The sequence below is a fragment of the Scomber japonicus genome, chromosome 3 (genome assembly GCF_027409825.1).
Source record: "Scomber japonicus isolate fScoJap1 chromosome 3, fScoJap1.pri, whole genome shotgun sequence".
In the NCBI taxonomy this organism is placed as follows: Eukaryota; Metazoa; Chordata; class Actinopteri; order Scombriformes; family Scombridae; genus Scomber; species Scomber japonicus.
Genome location: NC_070580.1, coordinates 6,000,381 through 6,019,518, shown reverse-complemented (window position 1 = coordinate 6,019,518; position 19,138 = coordinate 6,000,381). Strand labels below are relative to the sequence as shown.

Below are 19,138 nucleotides of genomic sequence, written 5' to 3'. Positions count from 1 at the left end.
CAAGATTTGATATTTCAAATTTGACCTGGGATTTACAAAGCACTGACAATCCAAAGTTGATATAGTGGCCCAGCAGGCAGCAATGCAGGACACAGTTTTGTGTGTAGTGTTGGTGGTACTAAAAACATTCAGTCCAGCGAAAGTTGAATTCCCTGTTTTTTTTCTAACACTTCATATATCAACCCTTAAAATATGTCATGGTCTCTTTTGGGAGGAAAACCCACAAAGCAGAAACTTATATTTTACATTTTTTTGGTTTAAAACACAACCACCATACCAGCATGACTTCCATTAATTCTTTGTCTGAGGCAACTCAAATGATTTCATTTTAAACATATTTGCATAAAATGGTAATTGTTACCATTCTAGACTAAAAAGAACTGCAAACTTTCAATCTCATTCCATACTGGCATTGTAGCTCATATCTTCTTCTTATCTACAATCAATCAAACATTACTTATGTTGCACATTTCCTGCTGAAAAGGCTACCAAACATCAATTGCTACAATACATCATTTTGCAGGCTAGGTAGCTAATTAGCCAGCGTGCTGCTGTGCTTTAAACAACTTCAAAGCAAACCTGTAAATGTCAACATTAGTCAATCAAAATGAAAAATGGTGTGGTCCTTAATCAGTATTATTGGGCTAACTTTGGCATTGCGGAACAACCTATAAACACACTATTGATATATTATCATCACATAAAGTTGTTAGCATGAATGTTCGCCAAATTAAACAATGTGTACCAGACAGAGAATTACATCAGCATTCATTAGGACCCATGTTTCTGGCCATCTGATGAATCTAAGTCCAATATCCTCTCTCTCCCTCTCCCTCTCTCTCTCTCTCTCTCTCTCTCTCCCTCTCTCTTTCTCTCTCAAACCCAACCAGTCAAGACAGATAGCTGCCGACCTAGAGTCCGGTTCTGCTTGAGGTTCCATGTCACTGTCGCTGAGTGCTGCTCATGGGAGAATGTTGGGGCTCTTTGAATTAAATGAAAGAGTACGGTTTACAACTGCTCTATGTGTAGTAGTGTGCCTTTTGTTGTGATTTGGTGCTATATAAATAAAGATTGATAGAATGATTGATTATTCACTTGCTCCTTATAGTTCTATGTTGGTCTTCACCAACAGCGCAGACAAATATCTGTCTCTTCAGTTGTTACATGCTTCTGTTCACCAGCAAGTGACTAACTTTGTCTGTCTGCAGTCTGGTGCTGAGTAGGTATCACAGAGTGGATTTATCTGCTATTTTGCTTTACACAGTAGTCTGCTGCTGAAAAAGGTTGATGAGACACTGAACTAAAAGAGTGAAGTTACACCAAGTTCAACCAAAACAATGAGCTAAAAGATGATAAAACACTTCATAGACTTGAGCAGAACTGCAGATTCAGGTAATATTTCTATGTGGGTTCAATTTTACAAGTGATTCCTTTACATGACATATACTGTAGTCATTTGATCTATTGCTGATATAAAAATATCAATCAGTGCAGCTTTAATCTTCAATGCACAGTACATTCAAACCAGCAGACGTTTGTTAGCGTGGTCAAATGTTAGTGAGTCATGAACATCAATCTGCTTACTCAGAGGTTTTAAAGCTTAAGGAACATTTCTGATGACTCTGCACAGACCTTTTTCCATTGTTTTTTCTTAACAAAGAATTTGAAAATCACTTTCACATTATATGTGGACCACAAGAAAGCATGACTTAATTTTCAATTTGCATGGTAAAGCACGATCTTGGCCTGAGACTCTCTGGACAGTACATGAAGCTTCATTCTGTTTTGATTTTCCTGCTGAAAGCACAACATGCAATTTCCTCGAACGCCTCAAACTCCGACATGTAAGAATGACTTCCTTTGTTAATTTCTTCAGTATTTCTTTTTTAAATGCTGACGTACATCTGCTGCTGACTCATTGAGTCACATCAGGGTGGCAGTTGGGGAGCAGCAGTGAGGCCAGTAAGCCAAGCCCCGTCCATCACAGGCTCCAAGACTCAGCCTCACCTTCACCTCATAATCATACACCTTCTGTCCGTCTCATTTCAAACAGTCACCGTTATTCTTCTTCTTCTACAGACGTGGACGAGTGCGTGACCAACACCCACAGTTGTCGACCCAACGAGAACTGCGTGAACACGGTGGGCTCATTTGTATGCGAGCTGCAGGTCACTTGTCCTGCAGGCTACCAGCTGAGGAACAGTGTTTGTGAGGGTGAGTTCATTGTTGCTGATGTATTACATTAAGACTATCTTCCCCGGCAGTCATGCAGAGCCACCAAAGTAGTCTATGGAAATTCTGATGCTGTCTTTAATATGCAGAACATGTTTTTATTTGTTTTTTAAAGCTTTTTTTTTACTAGAAGATAGAAAGGGCAGGCAGAGTGAAGGGTAAACTGTGATGTTGATATCAATGAGACATTACATGCTGCATTGTTTCATTTGAGTCCCTTATTTAGAGGTAGGTCATTATTATGATTATAAAGAGAGGTACATTGGCTGTTTTTAAACAAATTACGGCGTCAAACACTATCAAAAGTGGGATTTGATTGCAGGAAAATATTAAGCCATATAATGTTAAGGTTAAGACAACTTAAACGGTTGGCGAAAGTTAAGGAAAGACTGCGGTTGCGGTGAATAAAAAGGCAAATGTCAATTTCAGGTCTGTAACAGAACACAAACTGGCATGAAAGTCAGACTCACTACAAGCTTGCCTGACCTCCACAATCCACACTGTTTGCCTTCTACATATAGGGCAAAGTGGAAAATACGAGTTTCTTCATTGGCGCTGTAAATCGTGAGGTGCGGATCGTCCAATATTGATGTAATTCCTGGGCTGCGACACCCGTAATGTTCATTCATACTGTGTGAAGTTGTAGTCGTCGTTTCGTGAGATTCTTAACATTCAGCGTATTTTTACCTCCTAACACGACTCAGCTCAGTTATGTTTGGCCAAGGCTTGTGTGTGTGTTTTGGAGTGTGATACTCAGAGTCGCCGCTTTCTCAGCAGTTTTTAAAGAGGATCCAGCAACCATCAGTACTCACATCCAACACCCCTGACTCAAACTGGCACTGTGGAATAGATGTGTGTACATGCACACACACACACACACACACACACAGGCTATTCTGGTCCTAGTGTTTGTCATCTCTTCCCCTCTATTGCTCTCTCTAATTGTACTGTAGAAAGTCCAAACATAATTCGTCCTTAAACGGCCTCTTAGATCTCACAAATCCATCAATACAAACCAGCAATGTAGTCCATCATAAATAGGTGTTGTGGCTAATAGAGTATCCTTGCTTTATCGATGGCACGCAGTTGTTTTCAGAAGGGCTTTTTAACAAAGACAGGCTATATTTAGAGTGCTCATTTTTATCCTCTAGCCTTGTTTAGACGCAGAAGAGCACAATGAACATTAGTGACACAAAAATCCATACAAATCCCCAGAGCGATGTGTAGAAATCAGAGAAAATGGGCAGATTATTTCCAATCATTTTCATCCAAAGATTGCTATCTCATTTGTGTGTCGGAGCTCATGACACGAACCCAGCTCAGTCAGCAAAGCTTCATTAAGATTTATGCTAATACCTCTGGCCCCAGTAGTGATGTTTTTTGCTTCAGCAGATGCCCAGATTCAATATGTGACAAGATAATCACCCAGAGAGGCAGCATTGCGCAGGCGGTAAAGCACTTTGAAGCTCTGTGACTCGTGTCATCAGCACTTGGCACCAGGGAGGACTAATCAATGTCGCTAGATGATGAAGGTAATATTTAGTCGACCATCCAACGGGGGAAAAAACTAATTAGCTGCGTGAAAGTAGGAGAAGTCTTCACCGTGACGTCAGGTGGTGGTGGAGAAAAGCTCAAATTAAGACATTCCGCTTATGTACCACGGAACAAATCTCAGAGCCCAATATAACGTGAACTCTTGAGAAATTGGCTCGCGGCACAAAGAAAAGAGAAAAAAAACTAAAAGAGAACAAATCTTCCATTTAAACTCCGTCCATCGCTCATGAGATTCAATAACTGTCATTTAAGAAGTTTTGTTCAACTTCTGTTAATTGCAGAGTTGGAACAAGTGATATTTTTTATGGGAGGGGGATTTTTATTATTTATTTTTTTCCTCGAGTGAAACACTGACAGAGTGGAAGTTTTGATTTCAGGGATGGTTTCAGAGGTTTAGTCTGTGCTTGAGTCACAGTGCCACCTATTGGACTGTTAACAAGCTGAGCGCTGACACTGAAGCTGAGAGAGCTGACAGCAGATTTACAATCACTGGATACACTGAATGTTGTGTGGATTATTTTAGTTTGTTGGGATGACTCATTGAATTTATGCTTATCCCATAAATGTGCTATCTGTTCTTTTTTTTCTTCCAGACATTGATGAATGTGTTCTGCAAACCCATAACTGTGCTACAGGCCTTGTGTGTGAGAATACATTGGGCTCTTTCCTGTGCAGTCCCAAACAAAAGTGCATGACCGGGTTCACGCAGGATTCCCATGGCAACTGTATAGGTAAGAGGCCGTCAGTGCTGCTCTCTGCTGGCTTTCAACTTTACGACAGCACAACAGCCATACAACATGACCATTCAATAGGTAATAGCCAGTACAAGGCCAGACATTGTGTTCAGAAAAGATTTAGTACTTCTACTGTCTGTCCATGGTTGGATTAAAGGACATGTTCACAATTTTTCAAGTCCTTCTTCAGTCAGGTGTCCATATGAACAGTGGAAGAGGCTTTTTCTTGTGTAATCATTCCTTCTGTTCATACTGGCTGACAATGCCCCTTCCTGTGCTGATTCTGGTGTACCCAATGAAAAGGCAAGACTAAGATCTTAATGCATGTTTACAAGCTTGGATCATCCCTATACCTGCATGAGGTGAAGGCAACGAACAGACCGAAAAGGGGCAGTTTATATAGTTGTTTCATTACGTAAGGCTGGCTTTCCCAAAATATGGTCTGGGGCTCCTTAGGATGCCTGTAAATGGGGACAAAAATATCTATCAGTCAAGTTAAGAGACCTTTGACCTCTCTCTCTATATTCGAGACTATTAAAAGAGCCCCTTAATGTGATTTCAATCTAAGTGATGGAGGACAAAATCCACACAGTCATTTCAAAGTAGATGTGAAGCTTCTACAAGGCTTCAGTAGTCTGAGTTAGTCATATCAAGTGGATATCTGCCACATTTACAGTCTTTTCAGCATCAAATTCCTTCTTTGTGTTTCCCTGTTGAGCTGTGGTGGAAGCATAGTAACGAGAAGAGGGACTTCAGCACTAAAAACACTGTAACACATGGGTGGGGAAAAAAACTCACTTGAGAATCGTGATTCTTATCTTAGGAATGGATTCACAAATGCCAAAAATGTATTGTGTAGTGTTAGTTTATAATGCTACAATGATAGACTGAAAAAAGAAGAAATCAACTAAAAGATTTATAGCAGAGTTACCTTGAAGTTCATCTTTATAATAGGTGAGCATTTGGGTGCATTTTAGATTTCATAACTTATTAATTAGCATCATAAAGTATTTAGAGGATATTTGGTACCCCATCACCCAGCTAACCCATGTTAGTGGAGCACAGCTGAATAACACACACTACAGAATTTTAGAAAAACCTCAACTAACCACTGCTGGAGACACAACTCTTTTCTTTCCCTCTAACTTCAATACACCAACTTCTCTGAATCAATGAAATGCACTTTCTCTGAGGGGATGGTTTGGCAGGCAGTGTATTGCAGTTAGAGCCTAAATATACTGATCCCCCATTCCTATTTACCTTTATCTATATCACAAATAGATTTGAACAGAGAACCAGGGCACCACAAATCTGTATCATATTGTGAAATTCCGACTTCCATACTGTTAACATAGTAAGTGGAGTAAGGAAAGTCTATAGTGGTGTTTATAGCCCTAGTAGTTGGTAGAGGCCATGGAACACCCATTCCACTTATCTTTAAATTACTTTACAAGTTATTAAACAGTGTGTAGGGAAACATAATCATCTTGGAATGTGGGAATATGGTGCCCTTCCAGCACCCCTGGATGCTCCTGATATCATAAAAGTGTCTCATATTCCTCGGCTGATATACAGCAACACAGCGCAAATATCATCAAGCCTAATGACACCCAGCAGATGATTGCACTTATATTACAGATCTATCATAGAGGGCTGAAGGCTGCCTTTGGCTTTCTTTCCTTTTTGGAAGTTGTCGGGGTTTTTCAGTGTTTTGGAAACGTTTCAAGACTGACCTACTTCACCACAAGTAGTATTTAGCGTATTTATCTGTGTCTCATATACTTACCGTTCAAGCACTGTTTTAGTGAGTTAGTTAGTTAATTCCCTCATGTCAGCTCACTTGGTGATTTATAAAGCTGTTTCAAATCTGACAGATGCCACTAATTGCAATTCAACTCAATTGTCTTTCTCATGTCTCTGGTTTTTGTCCACCACCTACATCCACATGGTCACATACACATGTCTTCTACACCATGCACCAAGTACTGGAAGCACTATATGCTCAGAAGGCATGAATACTGCCAACAAGTCAACAATAACAATAAAAATACTGTGAGAAAATCAGCATACAGTAGGCAGCAGGTCTGTCAGTCCAGATTAAATGTGAAACAATCACTCTCCTGTAGAGGTGTCATTCTTGAGGCTTGATTCTCTGTGTGTGTGTGTGTGTGTGTGTGTGTGTGTGTGTGTGTGTGTGTGTGTGTGTGTGTGTGTGTGTGTTTCTGCAGACATAAATGAGTGCAGCAGCCTGACTAAGCCGTGTAGCTCAGGTTTTAACTGTATCAACACAGTGGGTTCCTACACCTGCCAGCAGAAGGTCATCAAGTGCAACCAGGGCCACCAAGCCAGTCCTGATGGAACCAAATGTGTCGGTGAGGTTTCCCTCTTAAACACACATACAACAAATACAGTATATCTACAGTATATGTGTGTATACTGTATATAGAAACACTTCATTTCAAATCACATATTTCTGTTAGTACATATCATATCTCTGTAGTACACTATGTACGCTTTGTAATTACTTGCATAGTGTGCAAAATTGGACAGGTTAGTGTTGTCTCAAATCAAGCATGACTGTTGGAAATGATGATTAGCTAGTAAGCAAGCTAGCATTTGCAAGCTAACGTTAGTATTTGCCTTATTGTTTATGGTTTATATGTTACAACAGTATAGTAGTGCCTAGTGTGAATAACACATGTATAATGCATTTCTATAACGCTGCGATGTTCACCGTAGTTACAACGTCCTCTGCTGCCATTTCCTGTTTGAGTGTACTGTATCTGGGCATTCATAGTGCACTGCATTTTTCCATACTTCTCAGTGTGAACACACTTATGCACTCAAAGTAAGTGTAAGTACAGTAGTACAAGATTTGAGACACAGCATTAGTTTTAGTTTTCCAAAATTGTTAAACCAAAATCTTACAAGTTAATGATGTATAATACGTAATCCTTTTACGCAGACTAAATATAAAACATAACCATAGAATTGTTAAGAATCCAATCATTATTTTAAACTCATTACTGTGAATTATTATTTCCAGTAGTTTTCCTTTAAATTTTCATATACCATATTTTTGCATTCTCGTCAATATTGCAATGGGCCACCTGATGTAGATACATGTACAAAGTGCTTGCATTAGGTGAAACAGTCAATGCCAACATTGCATATAAGACTATATAATATATCAATCAATATGAATTAACTTCCCAGAGCCTTTTTAATCCAACAGTCCATAACTCAAAAATAATATAAACTGCATACAGTATAGAGTTAAATAAGCATCCTTAGACAGTAGTGTGATTTTAGTGACAATGCTTAAAGAGGGTGAGCATCATAAACAGAAGCGCATGAGGTTGTAACTGTGCGATTTGTACTACATTTGATGTTGTCAGCAGGCGTTTAAGGTAGAGCCAGTCAGGTGCAAAGAGGGTCATTGCTGAGGTGCTTTATCTCTCTCTGGCTGTCTAGATATTGATGAGTGTCAGATGGGGACACACCGCTGTGGAGGGGGCAAAATCTGTCACAACCTCGTTGGCAGCTACCGTTGTGACTGTCAGACGGGATACCAGTATGACGCCCTGCGTAAAGTCTGCACCGGTACGTATATCGCTGTGTCACGGTTACAAGATGATGACAACAGATTGGAGTTTAAGTCGTCCAAACAGTTTTTGAAAGCAGAGCTGCTCTGGAGGCACACATTATCTCACTGGTTCTGTCAAAGCTCAGAGCCGCCGAAACAAAAGCTGTCAGCTAAATGTGTCAGATTTAACTAAACAGAACAGGAAGCACACACTGCCCATCAGCCTTCTACTGATTTTTCTGCTGTTCATAAAGAGTTCTATTTTTATATTTGAATTATTTTTGGATATGAGTGTTAAATTTTAATAATATTTAGTCTAAAGGAGAGGTATTTTTAGGAACCTACATCTGATAACTGTAGAGATTGTCAACTGTGGTTTGGGAAGTACAGTAACCCAAACCCTCCAGTAATTTTAAGATTGGCGGTTCGATTCCCAGCTCCTCCAGTCCACATGTCAATGTGTCCTTGGGCAAGACACCAAACCCCAAAATTGCTCCCTATGGCTGCTCCAACGGTGTATGAATATGTGAGTGAATGTTAGTGTCCTCCTGATGAGCAGGTTGGCACCCTGTGTGGTAGCTCCTGCCATCAGTGTATGAATGTGTGTGTGATTGAGTGATGTGACATGTAGTGTAAAAGCTCTTTGAGTGGAAGACGAGAAAATTACATTCTTACTGACTCCTCAGTGATGAGTGACATCAGAAATCTCACTGTAGAGTCAAAGACAGAGAGCACATCCACACTAAGCTAGGTAGAGTGGTAAACAAATATTTTCCTTCCATTCAGTCTTTTTTTCTTGCCCCAACACCAAAACTATCAAAACATGAATGTGTAATTCTCAAAAAAAATGTCTTTGCATGTTTCCTGTGTATCCAGCTGACTACAAGGACAGGGACTATTGACTGTGCATTTAGTTATAGGATGAATTGTGCTATAGTAAACTGTATATCCATACACCTGTCTGTCCCCTCCGCCCGTCTCACCACTATGGGGAGCAGAGCATTCAGTCGTTCTGCTCCCCGTCTCTGGAATTCATTACCACCTCAACTCAGAAACATCGATTCATTCTCCCTTTTCAAATCACAACTCAAAACACATCTGTGTAAAACTGCCCATTCCATCTGATGTCAATTGCTCTGTCACTTTTATATTGTCTTTATTTGTATATTTTATTTGTATTGTTGCTTCTTTTTAATGTGTTTTTAATGTGTTTTTAATTTCACCTTGAGTGCCAAGAAAGGCGACTTTAAATAAAATATATTATTATTATTATTATTATTATAAACAAAATCTACATTGGCACAATGGTGAAGTCCCTCCGGTGAGCTTAGCCCACAGGAAACACATTTAATGTGAAAGGCTGTCTTAAGCGACACTTGTCCCGCACCCAAAGCTGTGATTGGACAGTTGATTGATTTTCATTTTAGCATTGATGGTGCATCTTCATCTCTAAAAAGACGCAACCCTTCACCAATTCATTAAACCTAATGACAGGAGTAGTGTTTAGTAATAGCTGCTCTCTGCTGCTCTCTGTTGGACAACACTGAAATGCAATCATCCCCCTCACAGTTTTCTGTGTTGTGATTAGACATCACAATGAAAAGCAACTTCACAAAAGGTGAAATAATTATAATTATGTGTATTGTATTTAACTTAATTTCATTGTTTGATTTGAATTTATTTAGGCATCAAAAATCTTCCACAGTGTTTAGCTAAGATAAGATAAGATAATCCTGTATTAGTCCAACAGAGGGGAAATTAACAGTATTACAGCAGCAAGAGGACAGCAAAACTAGAAAGAGCATCAATAAAAAGCTATAAAGAACAGTAAATAATTAGTAAGTACACATGCAATAGAAACAATAGTAGTAAAGAAAATATAATAAATAGTGACATTATGTACAAAGGTAATATTGGAATATAAATGTATGTAAATATTTGTAAATATGTGGTTATTTGAATACATGGCACTATGTTTTAAATTTGATTTAAAGCACAGATTATATCCACAACTTAATTATTAGCCATCTTACAATAGATCGATAGATCTGTAGATATCTCTAACCAGCCAATGGAAAAATAAAACCCATCTAAAAATACCGAAAAATTGCAATAATAAAACAAAATAATTAATAATAATGAAATACCTGGTGTGATCTATCTATCTAAAAAATACATAAAAGATAGAACACCTCTCTCATTTACATAATGTGTATTTCATAGAGCAATTAGTTGGGCAGGACTAATTAAGGGAGGGTTAGGTGGGCCAAGAAGCCGTGTGTGGAGGAAGAAAAGTAGGTTTTAAGTTGTGTTCCAAAATCCAATAAAATAATACAGTGTTTGAATGTTCCTGTTTCATTGAGGTTTTAATATGAAAACCACTGCAAAATCTTCAGAATACTGTTAGACAGACCTTCGCTGGGATTTGAACAATTAGCTAACAAGGTGAAAAAGTCAGCCTACACATAATTCTGTGGTGTGTCTGAATGAGAAGCGGCATTAGAATCTGTAGTGGCCTGGAGGTATCCGTCTTGTGTCTAATAGCTGCTTCTCCTGCACTGACAGATGTAAATGAGTGCTGGCGTTATCCTGGCAGACTGTGTGCCCAGACCTGTGAAAACACCCCCGGCTCCTACCACTGCTCATGCACAGCCGGCTTCTCCCTCACATTCGATGGCAAGAACTGTGAAGGTAAGCTCAACCATACGATATATTGGATATTTAAATGCCACCTCTTTTAGATCTTATTTTCCTTGAAGAGACAGACCTTGGATATTATATAAATGTATTGATGGAAAACTGTTTGAGTCCTTTATGAGTTTTTGTTATGAGAAAAAATTGTTTTCTCTTGGAATTTAATTTAGTCTCCGTCTCTGGGCTGCGGTGTAGTCTGGTGGTGCATACATAATAGTTCCCAGTGCTGTCACTCATCAGTGCGTTGAAGGCGTGGTAGTGCCTCAAAGAGCAAAGCTGGCCAGCAGCGTGACTACCTTCACGTTCAGCTTGTCACAGCCATTATTCAGGGAACTTTATCAGGTTGTGAAGGTTTCTGTTCATGATACAAAGGTGAAGCTTTGCATTTATCAGCATTTATTATAAAAACCATGTCTGTGTGACATGATTAGATTCTGATTAGTGCTTTTCAGATTAATTTGTTCCAGACACTTGAAACTTGTCTATCTTGGAGAATCAGCATAATAACAAATAGTTTCAGAAGCCATCATTTCACTGTCAAAAAGTAGTAAATTGCGGAAAATCTGTGTAATTTTCATGTTTTTTCTCCATCTTTGGATCTAAGCACTCATTGCTGATGGTGCACTTGTAGGAAATTGCCTGTCATTCAAAGAGTCTTGAGCAAGCCCACAGGAACAGCCCTGAGCTTTGAAGCCAATTTGACATAGTGGCCAAATCATGTAATTACAACTTCCAGATCTGTCATGTGATGCATATTAGCCCAAAAGGCTATTTTCCTACACACCCTCAAAGGAAAAGGACAGACTGAAAACAGTGCTTTTCACAGCTAGGCTGGGTATTAATACTGGATACCTTTTAAAAAAAAAAAAATTGATACCAAGTAGCATCAAAGCGTCTCCTGTCAAATGATACCTGCATTCGATCCTTTTTGCACCCAGCGCTAGAAAATATGACTCACAGCCAATCAACAGAAGCATTTCGATTCAATGCGACATGTGATTGGCCCACTCCCACAGCAGCTACAGCCCGTCTGTGGTAGTAAAGTCGTGGTGAATTTGAGTTAGCGCACTTTTAGTTAAGCACACAGTTAAGCAGCAAAGATGCCACCTAAGAAGTGTGGCTATACTACACGCCTGATAAAAGCAAGTGCACACAATGTGTAGTGGGTATTGAATGAAGTACTCCATTGGTATCGCTATGTATAGCACTTGGATTGGTACTGGTATCATTTGGAATTTGATACTTTCAGTCCAATAACATTTGGCAAGTCTGGAAGACCTGCACCATTGAATTATTGTATCCCCACTGAAGTTAGTTGAGGGCTAAACCAGAAGTTAGCTAGATAATCCGGCAGAAATGTCTGGTGTACATGCAGTTGGGAGGTAGGATGAAAAGAAATGCTCTATGGGCACTTTGCTCTATGGGCATAGATGCGGAAGATACGGGTCACCATAAGTTTTTTTGGATTCATGTGCCAGTGAGCAACTCTTATAGGAATGAATGGGGCCCCAACTCCAACGCTGTATCCAGTTCTTTGTATACATCCATGCTCTGAAGCTATTTTCTTAGATTTTTTTAATAGATTTTTCTGATTCTTTTAATGTTTAAAAAGCAACTTAACAGTGTACTCAGTACACTGTGACGTCACTGATGGATGTCAGAGGTCACCTTATGGCGCTTTTCCACTACACAGTTCCAGCACGACTCGACTCGACTCCACTCGACTTGTTTTTTTTGCGTTACCACTAGGGATAGTACCTGGTACCTGGTACTTTTTTAGTACCTGCTCTGCTGAGGTTCCAAGTGAGCCGAGCCGATACTAAATGTGACGTCAACAGACTGCCGGGCACTGATTGGTCAGAAGAGTTGTCGCTGGAAGAGTCATGAGCCGTCCCACACAAGAATCGAACCCGGCATTTTTAAATACCGGCAACAGTGTTACAGCCATACGGCTCAATTTTCTTGCTTTGTGTGTGACAGAAAGACATATACAGCAGCAAGTACACCACTGCCTCCATGTCCTCCATTGTTTATGTGTTTGTGTCGCGCATGAAACAAAGTCACAGCAGTTTCGCGGAGCCGTGCTATGACGACCCCGCCCACGTTGAGTAGGTACCTTTTTGTAATGGAAAAGGTTGTTCCTGGAACCGAGTCAAGTTCAGTCGAGCCGAGTAGTGCTGGAACTGTGTAGTGGAAAAGCGCTATTACTCTTTAAGCTTCTGTAGTTGGAGTTCATTTCTTGGTCTGTTAATTTTTTCAGTGGATTCAATTAAATACATGAAAAATGAGAATAATTCTAATCGTGTGTGTGCTTTTTCTTTGCTTAGATGTGAATGAATGTGACAAAAACCCCTGTAGCCAGGAGTGCGCCAACATCTACGGCTCGTATCAGTGCTACTGTCGGCAAGGCTACTTCTTGAAAGAGGACGGACACACTTGTGAAGGTAAAATAAAATGTTCTTCCAATAAGGATTTTCTACGAAGGATGGAGAGAAGGAAACTAAAGACAAAGCTAAAAATCGAGTGAATACTGGAGTAATATCAGCCAGTTAGGACAAAAATACAAATTAATATTTAAGTTGCTCCATGTTTGCTAGATGTATAAATATACAATGGAGGGATAGCATGTAAGTCTTTCTTTACTTATGAAATTGTTCTGCTGCTGTGAAAGCTTTAAAAAAGCACCTTTAATTTTTGTATGTGTAGCAGTAGCAAACAATGCATGGTCATACAGCCCCATGGATCCACTCTAATCATATAATCTTATCATAATCTCATCATAATTTAAAAGATATATGATCACATAAAAATTCTGCACACATTAGCACTAGCTGTTTTGGTCATCTTTCTTCAGTATTTGTCCCTTTATCGAGACAGCAAAAAAACAGTGAGTGATAAATGAAAGTTGGCAGAGGAGCCAAAATAAAAACAACAAAATGAAGACTAGGTGTCCAAAAACAGAGTGGAATGTCAATATCAGTCAAAGGTAAAGCAGGAAAGGTATTGACAGTCCTCCATCTACAGTTTGCAGAAAACTAGTTGACACAGTCTTGTAGGCTGGTCACATCAGCAAGTGTTTGCATTCATAATATTGAGAGAAGTGGAATCTCTTCACAAAGCAAATATACACATGTACAGTGGACCACAGCTGACTACAGTAAAGGTGTAGATCAGCACCAAATGGTTGAACTCAAATTGTGTTACTACTACATATGTGAAAAAGTTGTATTAAGCCTTTTGTGTCTTCAGAGGGAGATGTGTGAAATCAGATCTTTTTATAAAGCCTAAAGTGATGCCATTTGAGGTAAACATACACCACGAAGTTGCTTCAACTTGTGTACCACTTCATTCACAAAACAAGGAAGTGCTCTAGTATTGATTTTTTATTTGTTGTTAATTGCCATTTCAACTAGCGCCACCATTTTTTTCCTCATGGGTTTCATTCGTGTGATCCTGGTTTGTCAGATGCCATGGAAACTACTGCACAACAGGGACTTAAGTGTTCCAAGTCCAGTTCCTAGCATGAGTTCCTCTGGTTCCAAAGTACCTGGAACTTTTGGTCAAATGGGGTTTTAAGGAATAACTCTTAAATCAAATCAAAAGCTTAATATGAAGACTCCACTGATCCAAATAATGATACAATTTTTGCTTGAATGTTGAGACTGATCTGATAACAGCATGACAGCGGTCTGCAGAAACAGATTTTATTTTGTCTTGGTTGACGAGGCCTTAAGATTGCTCCTGTTGTTAATCCCTGAAACACGAAACCTGTCACACACACACACATACACACAAAGAGGAAAAGTCCTACTGCCTCATTTGATATGAACATGCCTGTGGCTTTTATTCTGACTGATGTGTGTGTGTGTTTTCGCCCTTTTTAACAGATATTGATGAGTGCTCCCAGAGCATTGGGAACCTTTGTACCTTCCAGTGTGTGAATGTGGCTGGCAGCTACCAGTGTGCCTGTCCTCCCCATGGATACGTCATGTCCGCCAACGGACGCACCTGCAGAGGTGAGGCCATTAAATGTACTGGAATACGTTTGGTTTTTTGGGGGTTTTTTAGGTCTGGAACAGGCTTTTATTTCTTTTTGCGTTACATTTGAGAACATTTACAACTTAATTATGTCAAGAGAAAAACACAATTGGTTCCCTTCATTTAAAGTATTTTTCCACAAATTGGAAACTGGAGGCAGACAGATGTGAAACTCTGTCGACATTCAGCATTAAAATCTACTTTAATTGGTCCCAGGCAAATTAGAAATGAAATAGAAACTGTGCTGATGTGTTTAGTGTGCAGCTGAATTCATTGGTGGTATAAATTACTCTACAATATGCCATTGCTTATTTATCTAATGCCATGTCTTTAATAGCAACTTTCAAACTTATTCTAAAGAGAATAAAAATAATGCCTATAAAGTAGCTTTGTTAAAAATGCAGTAAGAGGCTGCACTTATTGTGCCTGCTGGAGTGACTCTGACAGTCTTTAGCCTCTTTTATGTTTCCTGTGTGAAAAATAATTTAAAATGAGATTAAAGCCTGTTTAAAAGAATAAAGAGAACTAATGAGAGCACAAACACCACACTTCCCCAAAATCTGCAGTTGGCAGGTTGACACATAACATTTACAGCTTTTACTCTGCGGACTGAGTCTGTGAGGATTATAAATTACTACTAGTAATATGGAAGAGTTTTAAATGAGTGTGCTTCTTCCAATTTGTGCATAACTCATTCATCTTCAGAGACCCGTTTGATTCAGTTTCACTACAATCTCAACTCAAGGTCTGCTCTTCATTAGCAGACAGTGTTTGCTCAGTTGTCATGGAGATCTGTTGACATGCAAGCTAAGTAATTATAATTTCATACATACCAATTAACCTTTAGTTAGTTTGCCATGTTGGGAAATATGCTCATTCACTTTCTCACTAAGAGTTAGATAAGAAGATCACCACCACTATTTTTTCAGTCTGTTAAATATGAAGCTACTGTTAACAGGTAATTAGCATACCTTAGCATAAAGATTGGAAGCAGGCGGGAAACAACAAGCTAATGAACATATTGAGCTATAACTTAAATTTCAATGAACACTGACAAGAAGTCTTAAAGGACCAGTGTGTAGGATTTTAGTGGTATCTAGTGGTGATGTTGCAGATTGCAACCAACTGAATCCCTCGTCCCTTCCAAGCATGTAGGACAACCTATGGTTTCTGCGAAACTTGTGAAAAATGCAAAGGGCCCTCTCTAGATTCAGTTTTTTATTTGTCCACTCTGGGCTACTGTAGAATCATTGCAGACTCCATAGAAGATTTTCATGGGAGTTTTTTTCACTGTCACCAAAGTGCTTGCTCATGTGGGAATGTTAGGTCTCTTTAAATTAAACGTATGCATATTATATTCAATTTCTACCAAGTCTGTTCCACTAGATGCCACTAAATCCTACACTGCACCTTTGTGCCATTGCTGACATCATAACTATCTCCATGACCAATGAGCAAACTCTATCTGCTGAAGAACACCACGTTATATTCTTGAAAGCTCTCACAAAAGTATAATAGTAATGTAGTAGATAGTAAAAGTTTACCTTGAAGAGGTTTTGTGAAGATGAATGAGTTATGTAATTATATTAAAATAATACTTCCAGATACTGTCAGTGTGGTTATTCCTATTATTTATTCATGTGTTTTTTTCAGATATTGATGAGTGCACAGCTGGCACCCACAACTGCTCATACGGACAGAACTGCTTTAATCTGCAGGGAGGCTTTAAATGCCTCTCCTTTGACTGCCCTCCCAACTACAAGAAGGCATCAGACACGTGAGTCAAGTTTTTTTCTCTAAACAACAACTCTCCTTTTGATTGCATATGGGTATTTCTTATTTTATGATCAACAGGAGCAGTGAAGTCCCTGCTCACTGTATATGTTAAGGTTGCTTTGCTATGCCACCTTTCAGCACTGAACTGTGTCCATGGGGTTTTTCGATAGATTTCCCTCCCTGCCTGTGCTCCTCTAATAAGAAACACCATACATCCATGTCCTTGCAGTGCAGTGCACTGTGCTGTGCAGAAGGGCCTTATTAGCTGTGAACCTATGGCAGATACTGAAGCTGGCTGCTAACTGAACATGACTCCCATTGAGCTGCACGATGGAGTCAGATGGCTTTGATCAGCTGGTTCTTTCCAGCTCTGCTCACTCTGCGCTCCAGTGGACAGAAACAGCACGCAGACCAGTCAGCCCACAAGACCTTATCTTATCAGTGTTATCGAAAGAGACCTTATTAACCCAAGTGTGACGTGGCCTGGCTCGGCCTGGAGAGACATCTTTCATTCCCGAGTAGACCGGCAGTGGCTAAGATTAAAATGTATCTTGGTCTGCCTTCAGTTACCTCCCCTGTGATTCATCGGAGCACAGTACATGACAGTTTTGTTTTGGCTTGAGCTGTGCAGAATTTCATGGTGCACTACACCAAGCTTTACTCCAGGCTGTAAATTCTTATGTGTGATGGATAAGCAGTCACAGTACAGCATAATACAGACTGGACAAACACTGCAAGTTGCCACATGGAAAGGAAAGGACCTGGAAAGGTTTCTCCTGGTATAGTGTGATTTTTTGGCCTATTAGGGGCAGTTGAACAAAACACAACATCTGATGTACAGCATTATCACTTTAAAACTTTGTTGTACCAAATGTGCTAGCAAATAGTTGCCTGTTTACACATCCACATTTGCATACATATTAGCATTCCTTTGGACTTATGTCCATGGTTACACTCATGCTTCCTTTACAAGTTACTATTTTACTTGTTGCCCAGTGGTTCTCAGGATGTCTTTTTGAGTAGTGGTCACCTCCCTTTAGGCTTGACTGCGTAAGCAGCAAAATACTCTTAAAAATGTATCCATTTTTCACAGTAAACTGCATGCTCAGTCTTTTAGAACATCTGTCATCTAAGAGTAGCTACAGTTTTTCACTCACCTTTCTTTTTCAGACGCTGTGAGCGGATGAGCTGTCCCAGCAACTCTTTAGAATGTCAGAACTCCCCCGTCCGCATCACGTATTACCAGCTCAGCTTCCAGACCAACATCATCATTCCCGCGCAGATTTTCCGAATAGGACCTTCCCCCGCCTACTCGGGTGACCACATAGTCATCAGCATCACTAAGGGCAACGAGGAGGGCTACTTCAGCACCCGCAAGCTGAACAGCTTCACGGGCACTGTCTTCCTGCAGAGACAAGTCCGAGAACCCAAAGACTTCCTGATAGACGTGGAGATGAAGCTGCTAAGACAAGGGACATTCACCTCGTTCCTCGCCAGGATCTACGTCTTCATCACATCCACATCCAGCACTATGTAAAAGCAGAGCAAAGTGGAGAGAAAGACTGATCGTTTCATATGGTGCTAAACTTTCATATGTGCAGACTTCAACAATCCCCTCCAACAATCAAGCATTAATCAAGGATATTGTAAAATGTTGCCAAAGAACTCGTTTGCTTTTCTGTCTGATTGGCAGGTTGGTGATTCAATCAAGCTGCCAGACATTTTGCAGACTGTTATGACATCATCATCATATTTTCTGACAAACCTTGTATTTGTATTCACCAAAGTATCTTTCAGCTTGACTCTTGCTAACATAACTTTTATGCTCCACCATTGTTAGGATTGACTCAGGCAGTTTGTTGTTATGGATGGCAGCAAGGTATTTGCAGGGGTCACTGCACAAGTCTGAGTTGGTGGTTTTTGCTCTGCTTTACTCTCTTTAAGACTTACTCTTTGACCTCCCCCCAATGTAAATGTTAGACATTTTCATGAATAATTCTCATGAATATTGAGGAAACCTTCGCAGCACTAGAAGATACGGGCACTTGTCTCCTAAGTAGCCCAAAACTGACAAAATGTAGTAAAAGCTTATTAGAAGAGTCAAAACAGAACTAAACTTAACTAAATACATCAATCAATTAAACTTCGAATTAAATAATTAAAATGGAGTGTAAAAAACTACATTTTCATTATTTAAGCAATAGTATTATTTAATGTTTAATGTATTCGCTACATTTCTTTAATTCACTTTTGTCTGCTTTGATATTCCATATCACCACCATTTTTTAATGCAGTTAGATAAAAGTAGCAGATGCTTCAAATAGTGCATTTTGTCTGCATTTGTTGTATATTATTTTTTTAAGATGTGATCTGATGAAATGTAAGTGTTGAAATTCAGTGCAAAACATACTAGGAAACATTAACAAGTCATGTACGGTCATCTCCAGCACTGAGAATATTAATGTAGCGTTACTGTTGATCATTTTATTATGAAGTGTCATATTCTCTCATTATTATTACTGGA

At 39.5% G+C, this 19,138-nt stretch overlaps 1 protein-coding gene across 1 annotated transcript in view; it reads left to right on the top strand.

Moving 5' to 3' along the window:
* Positions 1-18,498, top strand: part of fbln2 (fibulin 2) — a 46,012-nt gene extending 27,514 nt beyond the window's left edge. The window contains exons 6-14 of the mRNA XM_053315475.1: positions 2,080-2,214; positions 4,380-4,517; positions 6,749-6,892; positions 7,995-8,123; positions 10,672-10,797; positions 13,128-13,244; positions 14,688-14,816; positions 16,492-16,615; positions 17,785-18,498. Of these exons, the coding sequence (XP_053171450.1) occupies positions 2,080-2,214; positions 4,380-4,517; positions 6,749-6,892; positions 7,995-8,123; positions 10,672-10,797; positions 13,128-13,244; positions 14,688-14,816; positions 16,492-16,615; positions 17,785-18,151 (1,409 nt within the window). The 3' untranslated portion in view covers positions 18,152-18,498. The remainder of the gene's footprint in view (positions 1-2,079; positions 2,215-4,379; positions 4,518-6,748; positions 6,893-7,994; positions 8,124-10,671; positions 10,798-13,127; positions 13,245-14,687; positions 14,817-16,491; positions 16,616-17,784) is intronic.
* The last annotated feature ends 640 nt before the right edge of the window (positions 18,499-19,138 follow it).